The 22,696-nt window shown below is 37.3% G+C and overlaps 1 protein-coding gene across 1 annotated transcript in view; it reads right to left on the reverse strand.

Moving 5' to 3' along the window:
• Nucleotides 1–1,657: 1,657 nt before the first annotated feature.
• The window catches only part of LOC107664347 (glutamate receptor 1-like), an 85,560-nt gene continuing 64,521 nt past the window's right edge, over nucleotides 1,658–22,696 (reverse strand). Inside the window, exons 12-16 of the mRNA XM_016454886.1 lie at nucleotides 16,119–16,317; nucleotides 15,795–16,042; nucleotides 10,488–10,602; nucleotides 7,507–7,641; nucleotides 1,658–4,092 (exon numbers count right to left, since the gene is read on the reverse strand). Coding sequence (XP_016310372.1) covers nucleotides 3,925–4,092; nucleotides 7,507–7,641; nucleotides 10,488–10,602; nucleotides 15,795–16,042; nucleotides 16,119–16,317 — 865 coding nt within the window. The 3' untranslated portion in view covers nucleotides 1,658–3,924. The remainder of the gene's footprint in view (nucleotides 4,093–7,506; nucleotides 7,642–10,487; nucleotides 10,603–15,794; nucleotides 16,043–16,118; nucleotides 16,318–22,696) is intronic.

The following is a 22,696-nucleotide window of genomic DNA, read 5'->3' on the forward strand; positions in this document are numbered from 1 at the left end:
CGAGACATAATCATTAATTGAACTGATTTGTTCAAATACACTGCTTGATTTAGGAATGCAACAAGACCGTGTGAGCCATTGAATCGTTCACTCAGACAATTCGTTCAAAAACACTAATTCATTCATTAATGCCACCACTCTCTGTTGCTCCAAGTCTGTAGCGAATGGTGTGAATCACTCAACTTTCACAGTTTGCTTTCTATAACAAAAACATTTATGATGCAATGTATAAATAAGTGAGAAATTTTGAATTCAGATAGTTATTTGGGTTTATTGTTTACAATATATTTTTTTATATATTTGCTTAGACAACTTCAATGTTATGTTTCTGACTTAAATGTGCAAATGTGACTTGAATATTAACCTTATTGAACTGCTTTTGAAGCAAAATCACACTTGTGATTTTTCATCATTTTTCATATTTTTTCTCAACTTCCTTGGTGGTGTGATGCAAAAAACAGCAAACACAGCTATACCTGCCAGTAACATGAACACAAATACCCTATACATTTTTTTTGGTCTGTGGCCAAGAGCAAAACCTTCACTTAAGAAAGTACCGTAATGATGCTCTGGAAGATCAAGGAAGTTAACTTGTGTCCCCCACCTCTGGGGAAACAAGAGACAAACGATCCATTTTCTCCAGTGTCACGGCGGATAACAGGACTATGCTGAAAATGCCACATCTCACACTTTACACAGTACGCCAGCTTTCAGACTAAACTGTCCTACTTGGAAACAGAACAGAACTGATTATAAACCTGATATGCAAAAAGAGAAATTCAGTTACAACAGAGGCTTGCCTATATCATGTGTGGAATTACAGTACATCTAACAAATCATCTTGACAGAATGTCACAAATGAGTCTCTGGAGCACAAATCTTAAAGAAAGAAAACAACAACTTTAAGTTATTACACAATGCATCTCCACGTGAGGTTGAGGATGATTCCTGAAGGAACTGAAATACACTGGTGAACATTGAAGCTTCAGCACAGAGATGTTTGTGAACTGGCTACAGCTGTAACTGGTACATTTTTACTTTATGCCAGATTTTTCATGATTTATCATGCATAGATTTCTATGCATGCCTTGATGAAACTTGAAATGCAATGTATGGCATCAGACCAAACGAAAATGAGGGAACAAACACCTGTTTCTTGGTTCTACATTTTGCTAACATCATAATTAGAGCCATGGGGCATCCCAATTAACTCCTTTCCGTTGTTTCTGCAGGGGATCTTAAATTGACAAAGATTAAAGAATTAATAATTCCTAAAATGAATGGGTTTGAGGCAACATATGCCGACTGGTTAAATGTCAGTGATTATGTGTGGGATGCACCTGTAGGTAATTAAAACACTACAGTGAGTCAAGCTCTAGAGATCTATGGCTGAAAATACATTAAACACCAATCTTTCAGAGATGGCCACTTATCAAGTAATGAAGAGAAAGTAATAAATGAATAATCACTCTACTTTCAGCAATTATTATTCCTATAAAACAGCATTCATAGCAATAAATATTGTTCTTCAATTTCATACATTAAAAAAAATGTCTCACCTAAAGCAAGTATTTGTTACAAAAAGATGACTAAAATATGATTAATTTCCCATGGTTGAAAAGCAGTGACCCAGCTCTTGGTAACTGTGGTTAGAAAAGTTTTATTCATTATTGATTGAATGTAATTTCCAGTAAATTTGATTCAACCACATCTCTTATTAATGATAAAAAAGATAACAATAAAATAAAACAAACAAAAAACATCCCAAATAAAATGCTCAAGACTGTGGAATCATCAAGAAGTAGGTGAGTATGAAGAATAAATTTTGCACTGAAAAACCCCAAAATAAGAAGTTTCAACATTTATAGCAGAAACACAAAGAATCCATTTCTCTCTTAACTAATCAAAATCAACACCCTTATCAGTGAGAATATCCGAGTAACATTGCGTCACAAAGTGTAAAACACTAGTTCAATCAACTCTTCAAAATCTCACAGCGGTATAAATGTTAAATGTCTCACTAACTTTACAAATCTTTTACTGCTTATAAAATACTGCTCTCACATGAGGCCATAAAGGACCGCAGTGTTCTGTGCCTAATAAAACGTGAAGAAAATGGAAAGAAAAAGCCAGAGAAATATAAGCGTTTTGATGGCCACACAGTGTGTCATGTTTCGCAGTACAATGGCAGTGTGCAGGGGAAGGCTGAATAGGTAGAGCTGGAAGCCATGTTCTGAAAGCCTGCAGTGATGAAGCCAAGAGCTCAGAAAGGTCAGTTTGGCCCCAGTAGCCGATCAATGATATCTCCACAAATATCATCTCATGAGGAGCCTTGTCGCACAGTGTGTGTATATAGGACAGAACAGCCTATGTTTCACCAGTATTTGGATCCTGTTGCTGTTCTGCACTCTTTTCTTTGTTAGTTCTATTAACAGAAAACAACTTATAGTCAACTCAAACATTAAAAATCTGTCATTTATTCACCCTCATGTTGTTCCAAACCTGTATGACCTCCTTCTGTGTAAAACTAAATAGGTAGCAATGTTTTTGTTCATATACAGAAAGTCAGTGGGCTCCAGACATTGCATATGATGGGCATAAAATATGGAAAATATTTTATTGTGTACACCTAAGAAAATGTCATACGGGTGTCTTTTGGAACAACATGAGGCTGAGTAAATGATGACAGATTTTTCATTTTGGGTCCCTTTAAGCCATGTCACATGTAGGCCCACATAGATGTATTTTGTATTATTATTTTTTTTTAATTTTTGCACTGATTATGGGGAGAGTGCTACACTCTCTTAGTATTATTAAATTAGCCAAATGTCCTGAATAATGGGCATTTGGATTTGGTGGAAATCTCTTGATATTCCATGCAGGCATAGTCTTATATGAATACATTTTTGTAAAAAGTACCCTTTTTGTTACAGCGACATCATTCAAATGAACTTTTCTTAATGTAGTCTCAATGGCTTCACTTTAACGAGATCTGATGGTTTGTGTTTGGGACAAACTAGCTCATTAAAGCACATTTACCAAAAGTCAAAGGAGGTCAAATTTGACTCCGTCCTAAGAGAGCTGGCAATCAAAACATGTGGCGGCTCGCTCCCAGGTCTCTGATGAGGTATGGTGCCTGAAACGAGGCGTAGCAGCTATGCAAGGTCCATGAGGTGGGAAATTACAGAGCAAGATAATCAACAAGTTCAGTTCCGCTATGCTCTAACGATCGACAACAAATCAAATTTATCCCTCACTCAGTATCAGATTTACATCGGAGTATTTACACTATGGACAGGTCATTAAATGAGCTGATATGTTTCTTCAATACGTAGAGTGACCGAGAGAAATAGCAATGTTGTTTACGGTGCACTGGATCCATATACTGTAAGATCTTGCTTGTTAGCTTCTCTAACTCTTTTCTGGTAAGTATAAGGAAAATGAACTTGCTTTTGTCATTTCATAGAACATATTTGTGCAAAAAAAAAAAAAACATCTCTGTGAGCTAATCTTTGTAAAGAAATTCAAGTTAAAGACAACATTGCTGAACACTGATATGAACTAAAATATTGCACACTCAGACAGAAGTAAACAGGTTTATAAATATTGGCACAGCGCGAGTGTCGAATCGGACACAAGACTTCTCTTTTTTTTGTTTTCTGAATTCATGACATAAACGAACACTTTTTTTCCCCAAAAGAGTCCCACAGGCTTGTTATTGCAGCACATTTCCCCCCCTTTTTTAATGTTTTGTTTTTCTTTAGAAAATAGTTTTATTGGTGGCTATTCACTGAGAAGAGTCTTCGAGTGCATTTTGGCAGTACGGTGCATCTGTTGCGGGTGGGCAGACAGACATAGGGGCAGACGGCAGGTGAACGGGAGGTCCGTGTGTTACATGTGACGCGTGCCACTCCGTCAAGATGGTCACATGCCAGAGGCTCCCAGGCCCATGCTGGCCGCGTGGCTCATGCACGGCAGCGTCTGCACAGCTTTGGGGAAGTCATGTGTGACAATCCGCCCATTCTCCCCACCGCTACCGTTCCCGCTCATCCTGGTCAGCGTGGAGCAGCGCATGGCGTCATTGATGGATTGCTGGGATGGAGACACAACAGCGTTAGACAGGAATACGGAAATACATGCAGGACTGTTTGAAAGATGCTCAATTTTAGTAGGAGACAGTAAAAGATGATTTATGCGTCTGCCTAATGGAGTATGCACATAAAATGTTTTGCCATGTGATGACTGGATAATTAGTTAGACAACATTTGTGAAGTGAAGTAATCTTCAGGGCTACGCCAACCGATTTCCATCTTTTAAGTTTCCTGACTATAATTTATCAGCATGGTGGCTTGGGGGGGGGGCACAACACAATGCCTTCAGCATAGCAAACAGATGAAACACTTATGAAACTTTTCTAATAATGATGCATTTTGGGAAACAATTCAATATTAGCCATATTGCTATATTAAATAACAACAATAGCTCTTTATCCCATTTGAAAACCTACCAATTCTACAACATGGACTCTTTGGAAAAACGTGCCTACTTACGTACATTTGTGCAAAACTCCAAAAACGTACCTATACATACAATTCACTGCAGTTTCCAGCTGAAATGACCACTAGTGGCAGTAAAACACCAACAAATTTGATTACCTTTTACACATTATCAATTAATAAAGACTTATTTTTGTGCAGTTCTTTGCACAATACTGTTATTACCTCAAAACACTTTGCCCTAGTGCATGATTTGAAAACGAATACATTTTGACATTTGCCTCACAGAACCAGCTCCATATGTATGGCTTTCATGTAGTAAGCTTGCTCGGTAGCTCACCTAGTAAAGTGTTACACTATGGATTCAAAGTTTTTTTGAATTCGTAAATAAAGATTACTGGAGTTCGTTTTAAAAGTATATACTATTTTGGCCTTTCTACTTCAAAATTTCAGTTTCTTTGTAATTATTTCCAAAATTTACAAGCAATTATGTTACGTTGTCTCAATGTAAAACCTACATAAAAATTTTTTTTTCAGTGTAGAAGCAAACTAAAATGTCATTCCCTCAACAAATGCACTGTTATTTCACGTTTGCTTTTGTTAACATTATCGGTTAGGTTTAGGGTAGGGAAGTGCATCTCCATAACTGAGGACGATGTGATACGCAACTTGATGCATAGCCAACGATACAATAAATTAAAGATACATATGAAGCAGCTACCGTTGCGATGCGACATGATATGATTTACCCCTATTACGATGCAGTGCGATCCGATTTCGAACGCGCTATAAATAAATAAATAGTTTTTTACCAATGCAAATATGTTAGAAACAAATGCCAACTTTTATCTGATGCACACTTTTTTAAATCGATGCATCGCATCGTAAATTTTATGCCGATTCACCGATGCGAATCAGTGAATCTTACCATCCCTAGTTTAGGGTAGCATTTAGTGTAGGTAGTGCGTTATTTTCAAACGTGATTATTAACATTAAGAGCATTAATCTTTTAGCGTCTGACATTTCCGAACTGATGCAATACATACAACAATCAGTGTAATAAAACCCTGCCAGATTCACGTTTATCTGTCTCTGATTTATATCTGTTTGAAAGTGTCGTGAAACATGCAAGAAGCTGCGAAATATTTTACAGAAATGTCGCCACAGGCAAGTTTTTCCAATGAGCTTGGGTTGCGATTCCATGCTTTACCAGCCATAACTGTACTGAGCACTTGGATTCAAAATGATTTGCTATGTGAATGACCCTTATTTGCATTAAAGATGTGTTGTGGGCTAATGCTGTGAGTTGTCAAGTTTTAATTGCTTGGCTAATGCTGTTGCATTGTGCCCCCCAGGACCACCGTATTTAGGCCCTCAAAACCAAAGCTGACACTGTAAAGCATCTCTGACAAGTGGGTAGACAATAAACAGTCTTGATAGGCGTGTAACATGAGCTTAATTTGCTACGGCGGTGTGGAAGTGAGAAATGTCATCATTTTATTGCTGCTGTTGTGAAGAGCAATCCGCTATTGTAGTCGCAGCCAGTGGGCCTGAAACCAAGGCTAATGATGTGTCCCTTTAAATCGCATTTTTCCAATCTAAGAATGATTTCATTGCCCTACACTTCAGCGCGTTAGGGGATGAAGTTATATGCCTGATGCAGACTAATTAGTTTGCCTATAAAGACTCAGATTCCTGCTCACCTAATATGAAAAATGGACAGCTGTGAAATGTGACTCCTGTCAATTGAATTAACAAAGCAAATCTATATTAATCTTTGCTATTATAGTATTACACGAATGTGTAATACCCAGCTAAACTTGTTACAAATCCTACTTTGGGTAATTGCCTGTCATAAAGACACTTATTACAAAAATCACACTGAGGTATCTGTATATGCAATGGGTTACGTTCATCGGGGACCCTTTTTTTTTTTTTGCAATGGAGTTTCTTTGATTGGTCAGTCTGGCCTGTTATGGAAGCTTGTTTCTGCCATAGAATAAAAAATAGAGGTAAAAAAGTCAGAATTGTGAGTTAATGAGTCGCAATAACCTTTCTTATTTTTTTATTCCATAGTGAAAATGGGTTTCCATAGGTTGCATGCTTGTGATAGATACTTTTAATCAACTATGCATTAGCAAAAGTACATTACGTAAGATCTGACATTGGTCTTATTGTATAAACAAGCACACAAGCTGACTGATGCATAATCTTAAGTCTAGACGGACTATTTTTGGAGTCATAGTGGAAAACAGAGACCTGCAGTGTCTCAGGGGAACACTTGCTCTGTTTCATGAATGAACAGAGACACGATGTGTATAAACAAAGCTCTAGTCTATGGACAGAGCAGCTAGCGGACAAAGGGAAACTGAGGGAGCAGGAAATAGAGGGAGAGAAAGAAATAAAGAGAGATTAAATTAGGAGTATTAAATAGGGCTGTCAAGATGTAGTAGCATGTTTACATACACTAACAATTAAAAATAAATTATAAAATGAAAAATATATATATTTAAAATTTTTAAATATTTTTGTAATATTAATATAAAAAGAATTAGTTACAAATTAAAACAATAATAATATATTATTTATTAAATTAAATAATATTACATTTGGGGACATTTCTCAGCAAATATATTTTGATTAACATTATCAAACAATCATATTAAAATATATTTAAAATTATTATTTTTTAAATAAATGTTTTTTTAATTTACATTTTTGACAGTCCTACTATTAAAATAGGAGTGTAAGAGAGAGAAAAAGAAGAGGTGAGGAGAAACGGATGATTTTGAAAGTGGGCAGCAGAAGCTTTGAATCTGGCGACGGTTAGATGGGGGGCAGGTCAGGCTGCTACGTGGGCAGGATGTGGCCTAGTTCTCTGCAGTGCTCGAGGTTCCTACCCCAGAGTGCTTTATATCTTAACAGGCCGTAACAGGCCGTAACTCTGCAGCTCAGTGTAGCTGCTGTCTAAGGCGGTGCAGTGAAAGGCCTGAGCGGCCCGCGCAGACACCTTCATTCTGTGGGACTCTGTTCTGGACTTGTAGCAGAACTCCACCAGGGCCACCAGCATGGCCAGACCCAGACCGCCGATCAGAATGTAGAAGACCCCAGCCACATTGCTGAGGCTAAGAGCACTGGTCTTGTCCTACAGGAGAAGGAAAAATGTCTTAGATGAGAGTTACTTTATAAAATGTTAACAAATTCACACGGACAAAGACAACAGAAGCACTCCTATACATTACATATACACATTTATGCATTCATCCAAACATCTAAACATATACATTGAATAAAGCTAAAATGAGAACTATCTTGAGCAATGTTGCAAATGTAAAAAAATACTGTGGCACCAAATGTAGCACTATAATTATTTGCTTAAAATGTTTCCTGCTCCTACATGACCTACATGAATATATCATGAATATAAATATTTAGTTTCTGTTTTGCTAAAACAACCATTTTTTTGACTGCTGAACTTGCATTATTGCTAAATGCTATTCATAAAGCAATATTTATTATGAAACATCCAATTATGTTAACTTATGTAACTAATATAAATAATATAATCTTATTAATAAATACTTTTATTCAATACTAATAATGTCATTTAATATTAATAATAAATACTATTATAGTATTAACTAGTACATCAAATTATATAAATGTTAATACAATTTAAATTAATATTATATAAAAATAACTAATATTTTAATAATAATATAAAACTGATTGGTTAATATTATAGGTTAAACACGTTAAAATATGTCACAAATTGTCATGTAGGACTCATTTAAAATGAGGAACATGCATTCATGCACTAACAAAGGCAGTCTGTGTTCACCTTCGACTTCGACATCTTCACTAATTTACAAGCTACTAAACAATCACATACAGTATCACAGCTGCAAAAGACTATATTAATGGTTGGCACCCATGCAGCCCAGGTCATGAATCTAAGGAGATTTGGATTTGTACTTAAAGGGGTCATATGATGCTGCTAAAAAGAACATTATTTGGTGTATTTGGTGTAATGAAATGTGTTTATGTGGTTTAAGCTCGCATCATATGACCCCTTTAATCAAAGGTGATATAATATAATATTGGTGTGGAACCGGTTCTCTAAGAAAGGTACATAAGGGAGGTGTGGTGTCGTCTGTGTGTGCCATGCAGGTGGGTTTGGTGCTGTGGGGGTGCTTGGCGGCTGGGGCCTATGTCTAAGCACAGACAGCTGTCCACTGGCTTTGCATCCAAATACATGCACACTCCAAGAGCAGACAGGAGGGAGAACACAGAGGCTGAGGACCATAAGGGAGGCTTGACTCTTACGGATGATCAGAGCAATATGACCAGTCTCTCTCCAGAGCTCCATTCAGAACACCAGGCTATTTTAAACAAAGTGAGTGTATCATGCAATGACTCACCCAGTCTATAATAATGGCCTTTCTCTTCACCGCTCCTGGAGCTAGATATACTATTATTTACACTTGAATTAAAAATATAAAATGTATTAAATTGTATAAAATGTATGAATCTATTATAAACATACACCTAAAATCTGTAATTTATGACAGTACAAAAATAATGGTCAGAAATGTTCTGAACAGTATACTAACATTATACCTGTTTAGTGCATAATATACATACACTACAAGTTTTAAGTCATTTTTTAAAAAGAAATTAATACTTTATTTATGGCAAGGATGGATTACATTTATCAGAAAAGTGACAGCAAAGACTTTTATAATGTTACAAAAGATTTCTATTTTAAATAGATCTAAGTTATTTTGAACTTTCTATTTTTCAAGGAATCTTGAAAAAACTGATATAGTCATATTATATGTACAGTCCTTGAATGTATCAGAGATTAGGATTATAATTTTATTGATTGATTATTATGGATATATTCATTTGTATGCTAAAGTTGATCTATTTACTTATTTTGTATTGTATTTATAATTATGCTTATTATTATTTTTCTATATAGAGGAAAGGGGTAATGTGGGAGAATAAATGTACAGTTTTGCAATTGTATGAAGCTCTTTGTTAATGCTTTGTAAAAAAATGACAAATAAATAATAATAATTAAAATATATATATATTAAGCAGCACAACTGTTTTGAACATTGATAATAAGAAAAGTTGCTTGCGCACCAAATCTGCATAACATGTTTTCACACAAAATTGTATAAAATAACAAAATTTTAATAAAGCAAAATGGCAGTTTCTACTACTAAAATGTGTCCTCTGACATCCCAAATGAAAGAATACAACACTGGAGAGAGAGTAAGAGCCGCCCATGTCCAGATTCCTAACTGAACCTTCTGGAAGGGTACTGAGAGGGCTAAACTGAAGGGAACAGAGCAGGACCAAATATGTGAACTGACCTTTCTTCCGGAGTCCTTGCTTCCACACTCCCCCTTATCGTACCACCATTTGTTTTTCAGTTTGTCTAAGACGGCTTGCTCACTGAGTTTCAACACCGCTAGGTTAACTGGGATTCTTCAACCAGGAAAATAACATAAATAACATTATCCATGTTATTTTATGTTATTCAGCACACATTAAACACATACCCATCAATATCAACTCAATTGTTCTGTTTCTTTTTCTTTTTTAATTGACTGCACACATATCAGAAACATGTTGGTAGTTCATTGTAAAAGTGATATGGGTTAATACTCCATCTAGCGATGCTTCCTTGCTCCCTGCTGCAAGATGTGTATTATAATATCACTTTGGGTAACCGGCAGACCGCAAACACTCCACCTGGAATAATGTGAACGTGGTCAGCTATTATTGACCAGTTGCCATGATATGCCATAATTTGATCAAAATGTACTTACTATTTATTAATCAACGAAAATGTGTAAGTAGTAAGCTCAGTTTAGGACAGATTGTTTCGGTCTAGAGTGTTTAGTCGGCGTGAGTTGCCGGTTACCCCCCCATGGTAGTGGTGGTTTTACCCGCTGGGTTTGTCACATTGGGGCTGACCTTGGAATCACCTCCTCCGCTGCCACACTCTCCCTTGTCGTACCACCATTTGTTTTTCAATTTGTCCAACAGGCCTTGTTCATTCAGTTTTAACACTGCCAGGTTTACTGGGTTTCTTGAAACGATAACGAAATAATATTTTGGTCAGTGTCAGCCCAGATAAACCATTTCAGAGACAGCGTGATGGGAAAACAGACTCAGACTGGTTTGAACACAACAGCCACTGCTCTATGTTGGTTGGAATGTTAAATGCATGGCATCTGCAGTGGTTTTGTCCTGAGTCTGTATATAAAGTATGTTAACATGTACATTAATGGAAAACAATGCTTTTGTTAGTGGCCTTTGTGAAAGACAGGTTTTATAAAGCCAGGAACAAGACTTCTTTAGATAGAGAAGGAGAAAAAAAGATGTCCTTAGTGTTTACTGTCTGCTTTTGGCTCTTCCCTTTTGGTGAATGTGACAATATGAATCGAAAACAACAGCCTGGAGACGTTAGATGAATTCTTACAGGGATAGTTCACCCCAAAATAAAAACTCACCCGTAGATCAAATTCTTTCTTTCTTTTCTTTCCTTGTTCTGTCAAATACAGAAGGAAATGGCAGAATGTTCACGCACACAGTGAAAGTGAATGGTGAACAAGGACTTTTTAAAAAAATTACCACAACAGTTGTTCATACTGAATGACTGTGCACTATTTTCCAAGTCTTCAGAAGTCGTGCATTGTCACAAATCTCAACTACAGCTCTCAAAACTAGCATAGATTCTTGTTTGTATAAAATGTGGATTTTAACAAGTTAATAAACAAGTTAACATGCAATACAATCTATGTCTGTCATGCAAGAATATATGACATGAATATGCCATTTTAGAAGAGTGTGAATGTTCGGTAACACTTTATTTTGATGGTCCTCAGATATTCTGTTGACTAATAAGTAACTTTGCAACTATACATATCAACTAACTCTCAGAGTATTTGTAGGCTGTCTGCTTAATATCTGCTAACTTTACTTTGATGATCTCCAACAGACATTCTACTGACATGTTGACTTATTCTACTCACCCTAACCTTACAGTCTACTAATACTAGGGTGACCATACGTGCCATTTTTACGGGACACGTCCTGGCCAGGATTTCTATATTGCCTAAAATATCCAGGTTTTGGTTGTTTGCGCTGCGCAGACTGATCGGTGTATGACATCCGTGAGAGCTATAGAGAGAGCAGACGGCTCCTTATGCTTTCCAATCGCTCTCGTGGTACTTTAATGTCATACAATGATCAGTCTGCACAGAGCTGCTTCAAGTCAAATGAACAAATCTAATCTGTACACGTATTTGCATCACTTTGACCGTTCTCTGTAGATCCCATCTTCTCACGCGCCATGATTGGTTGATTATGTACAATGCCTGCACATTATTGGTCAAGCTACTTTCCGATCATTACCTTCAGCAAGTATGAAAACAGGAAAATAAAGCCAAATATCGAAATCCTGGCCAGGATGTGTCCTGTAGAAATGGCACGTATGGTCACCCTAACTAATACTCTACTAATGCTCTAATGAGAGTTAGTTGACACGTAGTTGCAAAGTTACTTATAGTCAAAATAATGTCTAAAGGAGACCATCAAACTAAAGTGTAACCGAATGTTCTCTAGAACCTGGAGCATTATATTAGAGGTAGTCTCAGCCTCAAACGTCACGCCAATTGACCGTTAGCTGAATTTCTGATGCATAAGGCACACAAAATTGGAAACACTTTGTAGTTTCAAAGTCTTCATCTGATTGGTTGGATTCTACACGATTTCTGCGAGACGTGTGTCACATTCTTTAAGTGTCTGCCTGGAAACAAACCCGTCGTGACGCCAATCCCCCTCATGGTGTCAGGGATTCATCACAGTCACTTCAGTCACCATCCAGGATAATTACCCGATCACAGTCACCTGAGTTCTGATCACCCGCACCTGCTGTCACCAATCAAGCCACACTACAAATACACACACAGCACAGTCACTCACTGTCCGGTCTACCGTTCACTCCTATGAACTTCTCTGGACTCTCTCTGCCAAATTCTCCTAGAACGAATTACCTGCTGTTCCTCCCGCGATCCTCCAACGACTCCTTGGAAACTGTTCCACGATCTCCAACGTAACCGGCATCCGATCCTCACCATCAGAACTCAGATAAGCACCCTGGAACCATTCACTGTGTTGACACTCACCTGCATTTAACACACCTATTCCAGTCATCCCCTTACCCAGTCAATAAACCATCCTGATTTGCACTTACCTGTTGTGTCTGGCCTTGCTTTGTGACACATGGAAGAAGAAAGCTGCCATGTTTAAAATTGTGACAATAAGTGCTTTTCAGGACCAACTAAACGCTGGGTTTTCAAAAGTATGTCAAGTTCACATCACCATTGTTGCAGTAAACTAGCACAATGTTCTTGAATGAATAATTTATTAGATGCACGTCATATGGACTACATTTATGGTGATTTTTGCAATTTTTGGAGCTTAGTCACCATTTACTTTCATTGTTTTGAAAGAAGCAGCATGAACATTAAACTAAAGTTGTCTTAGCTTAAAAAAAGCAATATGAAAAGGGTTTGACCAACATAACAGTAGATGATGACAATTTTTATTTTTGATTTTAATTCCCCTGCCCCACATGACTGATCTGAGGAACCACATCTAAAGCATCTCTCTTTTCATCTGTTTTCAACTTCTTCTTCATCCTCAGGTCTTGAACACCACATACAGTTCACAGGCACAAACGTACATCTCCTCACGACCCATATAACCGGCTGGCCGATCTGCGTCGCGAGCAAATGTCGTCTGCAGCTCTGCATGTGTAGGAAAGTGATTCTCTGGCTTGATAAAACCCAAGAATTCTTTCTAATCCCAGAAGTACCAGATAGAAAGAAGTCAGAGAGTGTCTCAGGAATGAGGAACAAACAGCTACATTCAGTTTGATGAGCATTTGCATCAGGAGGTGGCAGTGCTTTGGGTGAGATGATTTTATTGACTAAACTAAGAGAATGGGTACAGATGGATAGAGATAAAAGGGCACACACATCAATCTTTAGGGCTGGCGCATCTTGACTGCAAAACAAACCGATTTAAGGTATCAGTCGGAGATAAGACAAGGAAAATGTGGAACAGCTGTCGAAATGCACCAAAACTGATTATTACTTCAGTCAATAAATTAACATATAAAACACAAAGTGAAGTAAAAAGTAAAACAAGTTCAAAAGCTTAATTAACATCTTCTTGGTTAAGAAATTGTTCATTAAAGTGTGATGAGGCTAGCAGACCGTAACATATCAGATAGTGAGGTGTAAAAATGATCTGTATTAAAGGCTCTAATCAGTGTCATTAAAGCTACATTTACATTGCAATGTTTAATGCATAGATTTCACATCCAATTTTTTGTCATGCTGTTTAAATAATAATATATGATAAAAGTTGATTGACAGTGTAAATGCAGCCAAAAAGTCAGTGAAGGTACATGGAGAATTATAGTATATTTTGACAACTGCACCACATGGTTAGTCCAGCAAATCATAACTCAATCTAGATGTTAATCTAGACACAATCTAGGCATAAGATTCTCAGTGTCTACCAATTTTGACAGAGAGAGCAAATTCTCCCATTGTCTTCCATGTGATTAAATCACACAGTAGATGCCCATATAGCATATACTGGTACTTGTATGTGTCAGTATGGGAGTCGCTCTCTCTCAAAATGAGATATACACTGCACAGCTGGTAACTCACCAGACACACATTTTCAAACACATTTCACTCTTGCTGTCACAGTAATGGCTAGCTAGTACTGAATTTAATTTGAGTCCTGCCCTAGGTAGCAAGATGGAAGTCAGTCATTAACATCTTGTATCCGATGTCTCTCTCCCACTCCATCCACGCTCTAACCCAGTTCACTTTGCTATAAGGTGACCCAAAAAATGACTGTACAATTGCTATGAGGTCGTTTCCCCAAGGAGCTTATCTTATTAGAGAGAGATGGAGTTATTGAGGTTATTTCATCAGCTCCAAATTGCCCTTGCGAGGCCCTTTGCACTGCAATGAATGTAATATCATGTGGGCCATGGTGTATTAGTCAGATGGGTACATTCAAGCACAATAAATGTGATGTTAATGATGGCGGCATACAATTGAAATAACAAGTGTTCACCTTATATTGCAGAGAATATAAAAGAAACGCGTTAATGTCGACATTCATCTTCAGAAGTGGCTTGCATAAGAATAACAACTGATTGCCCAATTTCTCTCATGCGCAAGTCACTCTGTGAGAAAAAAGCTTTTGTAATTTGTAATGAAGGAGGAGAGAAATTGAAATTAGCATTTGGCAAACCTATAGCTTCAAAGAGCCTGTCATGAATAATGTCTGAGCCGTCTCAATGGGCTCTGCCGAGTGGCGCTGCTCTTTAATGAAAGGACGGTGAACACACGTGTTTCCTAAAGAGCTTCTGAAGAGGGTGCATCATTTTTCTGCCGTTTCTTATGCAAGCGCTTCTGGTGGAGTGTGCTGAAAACCCCCTCAAGCAACATGAGGTACGAGCGGGATTTTGAACAGCTCCACACACAAGTATGTACACCCACACAACAGCATGTTCCGTTATAGCAGAGGCTGCTTAGTACAGTACTTCCACCCTCGCCCCCTTCGTTCAAATGATGACTTATTTAATGATGTCACGTATAACCATTAAAAAGTCCTTAAAAAAAGAGAAACCGAACAGCCGCACCACTTTGGCAAAAACCTGCATCTTATTCATAAACCATCCGCAATCCAGGTGCTAAATGTGTTTTTGGCGATGTGCAGTGAGTAAGTCATTCTCAGCACAAACATGTTTTTTTCTCTGTAAACTAAGCTTGTTATATAATGTGTCTTATTTGCAAAACTCAGCGATATTTCCCTGCAATCGTGTCAGCAAAAATGAATCAAATGATGGAGAAGAGCACATATAGACTATGCAGTGTACTCAAGCACACTTGGCATTTTAAAGAGCTGATTTAGGGGTCTGGATTGCAGTGATGGAGTGATGCTGTACAGATTCAGTAAAGTACGCCAGATTGCATTAGTTTGCAGCGTTTCCTTCATAACCTAGTACTCAGAACTGGCTTGCAAGATTGTGAAATGCAAGATGAAAATAGACAATCCAGTTAGCCAAGGTGAGCATAACCCCTTTAGTACTGTATCCAGCCTCTACCACAACTGAACCACCATCAGATGTTATTTTCATAATGGTTAAATCCTTACAGTTAGCATATATTGGACAGCTGACTTTACCTGAGAGGGGATCCTTTGGGGGTGGCGATGCCATAGCCTTTGGAGTCCAGGTTTCCTCCGACCTTCATAGTGTCACAGGGTTTGCGCTGCTCGATGTACTCGTTCATGGTGGACTCCAGCAGGTAGGCGTACTTCCCTTTGGATTTCCTCACCCGTATAACTCCTTCATCTGTGGTTTTCACAAACACTGAGGGGTCTGCAGACTTCATATAGGACCACATCTTCTCAAAGACTGCGATCTTTGACCTCTAAATGAGGAAAGAAAGTGAAATATTATACATTTACAAATATACTTTGAAGATAACACTTCATGGCTCCTCTTACCCTGAAGAACTCTTTGGTGGAGCCGGCATCTAGAGTCCCATAAGCAATCTCAGTCTGTTTGGCCAGATCCTCTGCACTCTCGATGGGTGACACCATCCTCTCCACTGTGAGAAAAGCAGCTAGGTTGGCTGTGTATGAGGAGATGATGATCAGAGTGAAGAACCACCACACACCACCAACGATACGGCCAGAGAGTGACCTGTGGAAACATGCAAGTGTACGTGAATGCAGTTATACACATATACAGCGGCCTCAATAAGTAACTTAAGTACACCTAAAACACATGTGTTTATATTATAAAACCAAACATCAAACCAAATAGCATTTATTTCAAAGAAATATAGTACAGTAGATGTACAGTACAGTGCAAAATGAACTATGTAAATCCTTAGCAAATGTAAAAATGTATATACATTTTTTGAAGTGTACATTTAATGGTATAACGCCTAAATTCCCTTACAGCATTTAAAATGACAGATTTTCGTTTTTAGTGTTTTATTTTTAATTTACACTAATGTTCAAAAGTTTAGGGTCGATACAATTTTTAAGTTGTTTCTGAGAGTCTGCATCAAATCTACAGTAAAACGGCAATATTTAGAAATATTATTACAATTTAAAATTTCTTTATTCTATTTTAATACATTTAAAATGTAATTTATTCCTGTGCTGAATTTTTAACAGCCATTACTCCAGTCTTCACAGTCACTTGATCCTTCAGAAATTAGCCATTTCAGTCATTTATCGGTTATCAGCCATAACATGAACATAATTATCAGTTTATCAGCCAGACTTTTATTCAGGATGAGCTGAATATCTTGTATCTGTTCTGCTAAAATAATTCAGAGGAACTAATGGAAATCTCATGCTCAAATGGAGATCCATTATGAGTTTATCAGGTGAACTCATTCAAAAAAATCAAATCCCATTCTGTGGAGCACTGAACATTTTCCACATCCTAACTGTATAACAAACGCTGGCCTGCGTGTGTGTGTAGCTTCTCCATGCACATGTTGATGCTTACAGTGGTTGGAGGTCTAGTCTGTTTGATACACTGCTCTCTGTCTCCACTCAGCTATAAACTCTTATTGAAATGTGCTGAAACGAGATAAGGCCCATCACAAAGCAACTCACCAGCAGAGCATAAATCTCACTTTTAGAAAGTTGCCAGTATGTTAAATGAATATATGTATATTACTTGCCAGGGATTAATGGCGATGAGAGCACTCTGCCGCCACTGTAATTGCACTTTAACCAATAATGAAAAAACAAAAACAAAAAAAACACAAAAAACAAAAAAACGGATTTGTCCAAATCCCCAAGGATGAGTCTCTCTCTCTTGCTCAAGTGAGTCTAAGCAGCACACAACAATGATGTGTGGAAAAGGTTCCAAGGAAAGTAGTTGTTCGATATGTGTGGTGGAACAGGAAAAGCTGCTCAGATAAAACACATAAACAAAAACAAACGCACGGTTTAATCATTTAAGCTATGAGGGAGGCAGAACCAGTCATGATGAAAGGCTGACGAGATTGCTATAAACAGAAATATAAAAAGGCAAGAACCTGTGAACCCTGTGAATGTGCAGTGATTGTCAAAAGAGTGAATAAATGTGTATTTAAGAGAAAGAGCATAACGAATATTTGATTTTATTCTCCAAGAACTGGATCGAGAGATCTCCGGTCACAAATTCCAATTTCACAAGGTTAAAAAAGGAAGAACAATTTCACCCCTGGCCAAATCCTGGCCAGAACAATATTAAACAAGAATACTTTTTAAACATCTCTTAGTTTCTGCCAGACCTTTGGGGTTGGGCTCTAATCCTATGACCTGAATGAAGCTCAGGCAGGCATACGAGATCAGTTTAACATCTCTGAGGGAGTTCTAGAAGGTCTACCTGCAGGACTAGAAGGCATAAACAAAACCAAGGCCGCTCTCCCCTGAGTTCCTGGCAGCCGGGAGGCATAATCTTCTCTCTCTGCTGGAGTAAAGACCAGGGTTAACTGTGTATATGGTGAATCCACCTTGACAGAGGGTGTTCCAGGATAGTCAACAGGTCTATTGAGATTGATTTCAAAACCCGAGACTCTCATTCATGTCTATTTTTCATTTCCATGTCCTCTCATTGTGTGAAATGTGTTTACAAATATAGCTGTATACAGAAAGCTCTGTAAGCACCTAGTGTAGGATGGGAAATGTATTCACTGAATGGTTTAGTACACAGCAGTATTATAATGTAATGATGCTGGTAAATCAATATTCAACGTGACCGAGCTACACCGTAAAAATGATTCATGACAGGACGTGCCGAAGTGTGTTGAGTTAGTGCGAAACTGGTCTGATGAAGATGCTGATGTGTTGTGTCTGCTATTTATTCAGCCTCATAATTCATATTAGCTAATTACCCTTAAATACACGATACATATTCTGACAAATACAGCATGCCATATTTACAACCGCCAAATAACAAGATAATCAAAAGAGAAAGCATACTGAAGTACATTTATTTGAGATAATAAAATGGATGATTCAATACTAAATGATGTCTTTGATTAGTAATTTCAGTAGTCTCCATATTGTGATTTAATAACTGCTTGATAATTGAAACACTGGAGAATGCTGCACACAGTAAACGTGACACATCTTACACTTTGCACTGACAAAAGATGAAATAAAATAGATGGGAAAACTATTTTACTTCTAAAATGAAATAGTTTAACTATTTTATTAGAGATTAAAAACTTAAACCTAAAAAAATTCAAATATTAGAAATTTTGATGTTATAACTAAAGAAAAACAGGTTTAAGCTAAGGCACTAAAATGACTAAAACTGAAATAAAAATAAATTAAAGCTAAATTGAAATATTTAACAAAAAAACAAACTAATAAAAATTACAAATGTTTAAAGGGGTCATATGACATTGCTAAAAAATAAAATTATTTTGTGTATTTGGTGTAATGAAATGTGTTTATGCGGTTTAAGGTTAAAAAAACACATTATTTTCCACATACTGTACATTATTGTTTCTCCTCTATGCCCCGCCTTTCTGAAACGCGTCGATTTTTACAAAGCTCATCGGTCTGAAAAGCGAGATGTGCTCTGATTGGCCAGCTATCCAGTGCATTGTGATTGGCCGAATTCCTCAAGCGTGTGACGGAAATGTTACACCCCTTACCATACTGTGATGCTGTGTCTCTGGAGTGACAGATCGCTGTAGCGCCTCAGTTCAACAGACTCAGCAGCGCATAGCGCACATGAACTGATCATCTCATCTCCTCCACATTAACACCAGTTTCAGCACAAAATAATCATTACTAAACATCCGAAGGTAAGTTAAAAGAAAGAGTACAACTCTACAATCCGTATCCTGTCTCATGTAATCGCTCAATCAGTTTTTCAGCCGCGCAAAGACGTCAATATAGCGGCTTGCAAACAATGTCACATAACGTCACATTTACCTCATAAAAACATATTCGGTGACCATAAACTCATTAGTCAGATAGAAAAATAAACTGTAGAGAGGGGCATTTAACATATTCATTATACATTTTACTGTTTTTCAATGTTTAATTTGTGTTTGAATAAATCCATCAAATTTTTATGACAGCCATTATGTTTATATATATATATATATATATACAAAAAAAAACTTATGTAATAAGAAATATTATGTAATTGTAACTTTATTATTTAAAAATCTTCATTAAGTGTAATTTAAAAAAAAATAAACGAAGTAGAAATATTATTATGTAATTGTAACTTTATTATTTTAAAATCTTCATTAAGTGTAATTTTAACAAATCAGTCAATTTTAACCTTCAGTATTATAGTAATGTAGTACCAACTGACTCTTGTGTATATTTTACAGCAGATTTTTTTACTTGAGAAAATTTGGTATGTACTGTACCTGATATATATCCAAAATAATCGATACTGAATCGAATCGGTAATCGAATCGAATCGCAAGCTTGTGAATGAGAATCGAATCGAATCGTGAAATTTGTGTCAAAACCCAGCCCTAATGAAAACGTACTTATAGGCTGCGAGTCAGCATTATTTGTCAGTATCATAGACTTGTGGTCAGCATGCGCGCCGAAGGGGAAACAGGGGAACTGAATTCACCAAAACACCGGCTTTGTTGGCTACTCTCCCAGAAAACAGTCCTCATCCTCCGTAAAATGCGCTGCACACATCTGAATATTTGGGTTGAATTGTTCTGGAACAGTGTTGCAAATACAACTTAACCACTTATTTCTAGTTGTGTCCTCTTTTGGATGACCAAACAAAGTAGTTTCGCTTTCACAACGAAACACACAGCGTCTCCACGACATGGCGGCGGCGGCAATAACAATACTACAGCGAGAATAAAAGTTACACCTTCTTTCTTTGCATGAACATTTGGGCGGTGTTATGCAAATCTTCCCACACAGTGATGTAGACATGTGGGGGCGTGTTTAAACGAGGCGTGGACGAGTCTTAACTTTAGCCTTTGCAACTTTAGGGATCTTATCTATTCATGAACAGCTTGTAACACTCCAAAGAGAAAGGAAAACTTTAAATCGCATCACATGACACCTTTAACATTATTAAAACTTAATGTTAAATTAGAATGAAAACTGAAAATATAAAAATAAAAGCTAATTCATAATCTTAATAAATACTATAATAGTATAAATGATCCTAAAATAACACTGGTAACTATAAACTCATTGCATGTTACACAATGATTAAAAGATATGATGATAAAAAGATTAGAACTAAAATTAATATATTTAAGTATTCATATTTTAATGCATTTTAAAAAATCTGTAATTATTTTTTTTAATATAAAATTTTCTTGATTTACACAAGCACATTTATACAGAGATACAGGGACCCACAGTTTTTGAGCAATAATCATATATTTAAAAAGCTTTGTTTGCTTGGCCACAATGCAAAGAAAAAAATGTAGCCGGCAGTGTCAAAAAAAAAAAAAAAAAACTGCTTTAAGCTCAGGCAGAAGCCTTTGCCAAATGGCTGTATCAGCAGAATAAATGAAAACGCAATTAATGCATGGTAATCCTTATATAGCCGGTGCCCGCTTAAAGTATGTGCATTTTAAGCAAATCAGTTAATCACCTAATTAATATTCATGAGCCAAGCTAATAATGTTTATGTTTCCCTCCCAGTTTTCAGATCATTCTTAAACCCATGCAAAACGTCAGCGGGCTGTGAAAGTCAAACTCTGAAAATATACCACAGGCAAAATGTGTGCAAGAGGCTTGGGCACCAGAAATTCAAAGCTGGCAGAGGGAATTGCAGCTCACAGCTCTGATGTTGTTTGACAGCTTTAGCCAGGCACCGTTTGAGTGGTGTGAAGCTGACACACACTGATCTCATTCCTGGTCATATGTCAAAATCTCTCCGTGCTTAAATCCACACCACCGCCTCATCTTCCTCACGAGGTCAGTATTTACGCTCTGCTTGTATGGAATGAGACGATTATGCAAATGTAGTTTACAGCAAACGACTGCAATTAAATGAGAGAAAAACTGTGAGAGGTTTCCCTAATGTCTGCATAATATGCTCATTTCTCAAGCACATGTATGTGACTCTGTATGAAACTGCTGTGGCTTATTTGTGCACTTTTAATTTCATAAATCTCACAGATCTTTACAAAACAAGCTTAGCTCAGAGTCTCGTATTTAGATGGATGTGTCTCATGAAATCCATTGCTGAGATAAAACTACCCTCCTGTGTTATATAAATTATAGCCATCATTTTCTGCACTTACCCTGTTCAAGATAACTAACTACTGAAGGTGGCACAGATATCGACTCTCTCTGCAACAACACACACAGTACACATCTAGAACCAGCATTAGACACAGTATGCATCTACAAAACACAAATCACCCTCCGATAAATCATAGCAACCAATCTCTGTAATGAAAACCATATGGCCTCATGTAAATTATGACTTTTTACACACACTAATAGAGCACATAAACGGGTTTAAATACATATGTTTCATTGACTTGTCAGCTAATGACATGTTCTATACTGAAATCTATCCCTCATGCATTTTCACAATTTCATTAAGACATCTTTTACATTTTCATTACTCTGTATGTTTGTTAAGCAAATTTCTTCCACTGTCTGGTTCACTGTAGGTAATTTCAGGTTTTATTATCCTTGTGAGGACATTTGGTCCCTATAATGTAGGCTAAACCTGCCTCACACACACACTCACACACGCACGCGGATGGTGGTACTCAGTCAGCAGCGCTCTCACACTGTGAGCTGTGCCACTCCAGAGGAAACACCCATGTCTTTCAGCGTTGCCATGGCAGCACTCTCTTCTCTCCAAACAGGCAGCTAAGATGGGTTTTGTCACCAAGCAGCTTTCTGTCGACAGTGAACTGACTGAACGCCGTCTACGGCCAGCATGCATCTGTGTAGCATGGAGAAGCTCACTGTTTGTCCGCTGTGTTTTCTCTTTTCATCTGTCTCTGTCATTGAATTGAATATCTGTTATTCTATCTCTGAACTGTCTCTACCAAAGTCCCACACAGAAATGCTTTTTTTTTTTTTTTTTTTTTTTT

Source organism: Sinocyclocheilus anshuiensis, unplaced genomic scaffold (assembly GCF_001515605.1).
Source record: "Sinocyclocheilus anshuiensis isolate Anshui unplaced genomic scaffold, SAMN03320099.WGS_v1.1 scaffold111, whole genome shotgun sequence".
Taxonomy (NCBI): domain Eukaryota; kingdom Metazoa; phylum Chordata; class Actinopteri; order Cypriniformes; family Cyprinidae; genus Sinocyclocheilus; species Sinocyclocheilus anshuiensis.